The sequence below is a fragment of the Salvia miltiorrhiza genome, chromosome 1 (genome assembly GCF_028751815.1).
Source record: "Salvia miltiorrhiza cultivar Shanhuang (shh) chromosome 1, IMPLAD_Smil_shh, whole genome shotgun sequence".
NCBI classification, from domain to species: Eukaryota; Viridiplantae; Streptophyta; class Magnoliopsida; order Lamiales; family Lamiaceae; genus Salvia; species Salvia miltiorrhiza.
In genome coordinates, this window is record NC_080387.1 from 13,959,144 (window position 1) to 13,961,399 (window position 2,256).

At 44.3% G+C, this 2,256-nt stretch overlaps 1 protein-coding gene across 1 annotated transcript; it reads right to left on the reverse strand.

The window, feature by feature from the left end:
- Positions 1 to 1,254: 1,254 nt before the first annotated feature.
- On the reverse strand, positions 1,255 to 1,581 carry LOC131023320 (uncharacterized). Its single transcript, XM_057952883.1, has one exon. It carries the CDS (start codon positions 1,579 to 1,581, stop codon positions 1,255 to 1,257), a length of 327 nt encoding a protein of 108 aa, XP_057808866.1.
- Positions 1,582 to 2,256: the final 675 nt, after the last annotated feature.

A 2,256-nucleotide genomic window follows, 5' to 3' on the forward strand; every position in this document is an offset into this window, starting at 1 on the left:
AAACATTACCAAAACAAGCCCCAAACAACCACCTCAAGATCAGAAAAAGAACACAAGTAGTGCCAACGACCAAACCTGTCTCAAACAAGACCAAGTCCCTCAAGAAACCCCAAGAAATGTGCAAAGCTAAGGCTTTGAGAAGCAACAGCAAGATGAAACAAATCAATCCGATCAAACCCAATTCTCCGCTAGGAGTGAATTTCCTAATGCAATTACCTTTATAATCAAATCTCCTCCTTTTTAAATAAGATTAAAAGTTTTGCTTACAACAGTTAGGCCAACTTCACAGGATAAAAACTTTTGGGGGTGACCAAAGTCGTCTTGCGTGGTTTTTAATGCTCATAATGAAAAGGCCATCAGAGGAGCAGAGACCATAAGCTATTAAAACTCAAAGATCAACCAACTAATTCAAACCAGAGATAAGATATTAGGCCTATTGCAATGAAAACATTCCTCCTAGCATCAACTGGACAAATCACGTCATAAAATGCTCATCAAGATGTTGCAACCAAAACATTAAACCCCTTACACGACTCGAGAACTTTTAGTTAAAAGAGGGACAAGGACAACCACCAAAGACAGACACAAACCAGAACCACTAATGTACCATCACTAATCCAGAGGATCGCGCAAGAGCTAGAAAGGTCAAAACGGAAGGGTTAAAACCACCCACAAACAAAACAAAAAAGAACCTCCACCCCTAAGCAAATGAAAACAAAAATAAAAGAAAAGGGGACAAGAACTTCCCTGGGAAGAGAAGCACCCTCCAGGGACGAGCCGAATATAAGGAAAGAGTTGCTTGTCATCCCGCACCAGCTAAAGAATATCAGGGATCTCAAAAGACCAAAAACCCTCAGCAGCAACCGAAGAGGCCAAGAAATCAACCACACGATTTTCCTCCTTGAAAATGTGAGTGATAATACGTACAGTCTGTCTCAATCCAAGCATAATCCCAACCGTGAACCACAATCTGTTCAAGAGCAATGATAAAAGCGAGAAGCTCCGCTTCGAACGCCCAACCATGACCAGCAAAGAAATGAAAGCAACCAATAATCGAGCTAAAATCACGAATAATCCCGCCAGCATGAATATGGAGAGGCGAACCATGAATAGAACCATCAATGTTAATCTTCCGCCAAGGATGAGGAGGAGGAAACCAAAAAACATAGATGTAAGAAGTAGGACTCCAGGGTCTACCTGGCACCCCAAGACCAAGAAGAACAATCAACTCCTCCACCGAATTAACCATCTCGCTCAAACTGAAACGAGACGCCTCCAGGATAAAAGCTTTGACCTCACTGCAGAAATAGGAGCCTCCTTAAACACCACCTGGTTCCGAAGATTCCAAAGACTCCAAAAAACAGACATGGCACCAACACGCCAGAGATTGGTCACCTGCTTGCTAGCAGGTATCCTCATCGCCCAGATGACAAAACTATCAATATCTAAGATCGAAGAACCCTCCAAACTAAACCAAGAGAAGAGGGAGCTCCAAACATGTCTAGCAACCGCACACTCCCAAAAAAGGTGATCAATGTCCTCCCCAGCTTCTCTGCAGAGCGGGAACCACCCAGGACCCATAAACCCATGGCAACGCATCGAGCTGGCCGTTAGAAGATGACCCAGAATAACCCGCCAAGTAACAATACATCTGCAAACCGGGATAAACGACACCCAAATCCATTTACCCCAATCTACCACTGGAAATAGGGCTGTAAACGAGCCGAGCCGAACCGAATACTAGCAGGCTCGAGCTCGGCTCATTTAAATATTCGGGTGTTTGAGCTCAGCTCGAGCTCGATTCGAGCATTTATCTTGATGATCGAGCTCGGCTCGTCACCCACTTACTAAGCTCGAGCTCGGTTCGAGTTCGGCTCGGGTGATGCTCGATAATGTCGAATTCGAAATCGAGCATGAGCTCGGCTCGTTAGATGTTCTTATATATGATGTTTAAGCTCGAATTTGTTATAAATTTGAGAAAATCTTCTTAATTAATATGTTACTCGAGTTCGAGTTCGACTCGTTTAAGGCTCGTGTACTAACTCGATTGAAGGCTCGACTGAAGGTTCGTGAACAGGCTCGCGAACATGTTTGCGAACAATCGAATTCGAACATGTTTGCGAACTCAACGAGCCGAGCACTGTCAGGCTCGAGCTCGGCTCGATAAAATTTTCGAGCTCGAAATCAGGCTCGAGCTCGGCTCGTTTATTATCGAATCGAGCTCCGAACGAGTTTTTTTCGAGCCGAATCTCGAAT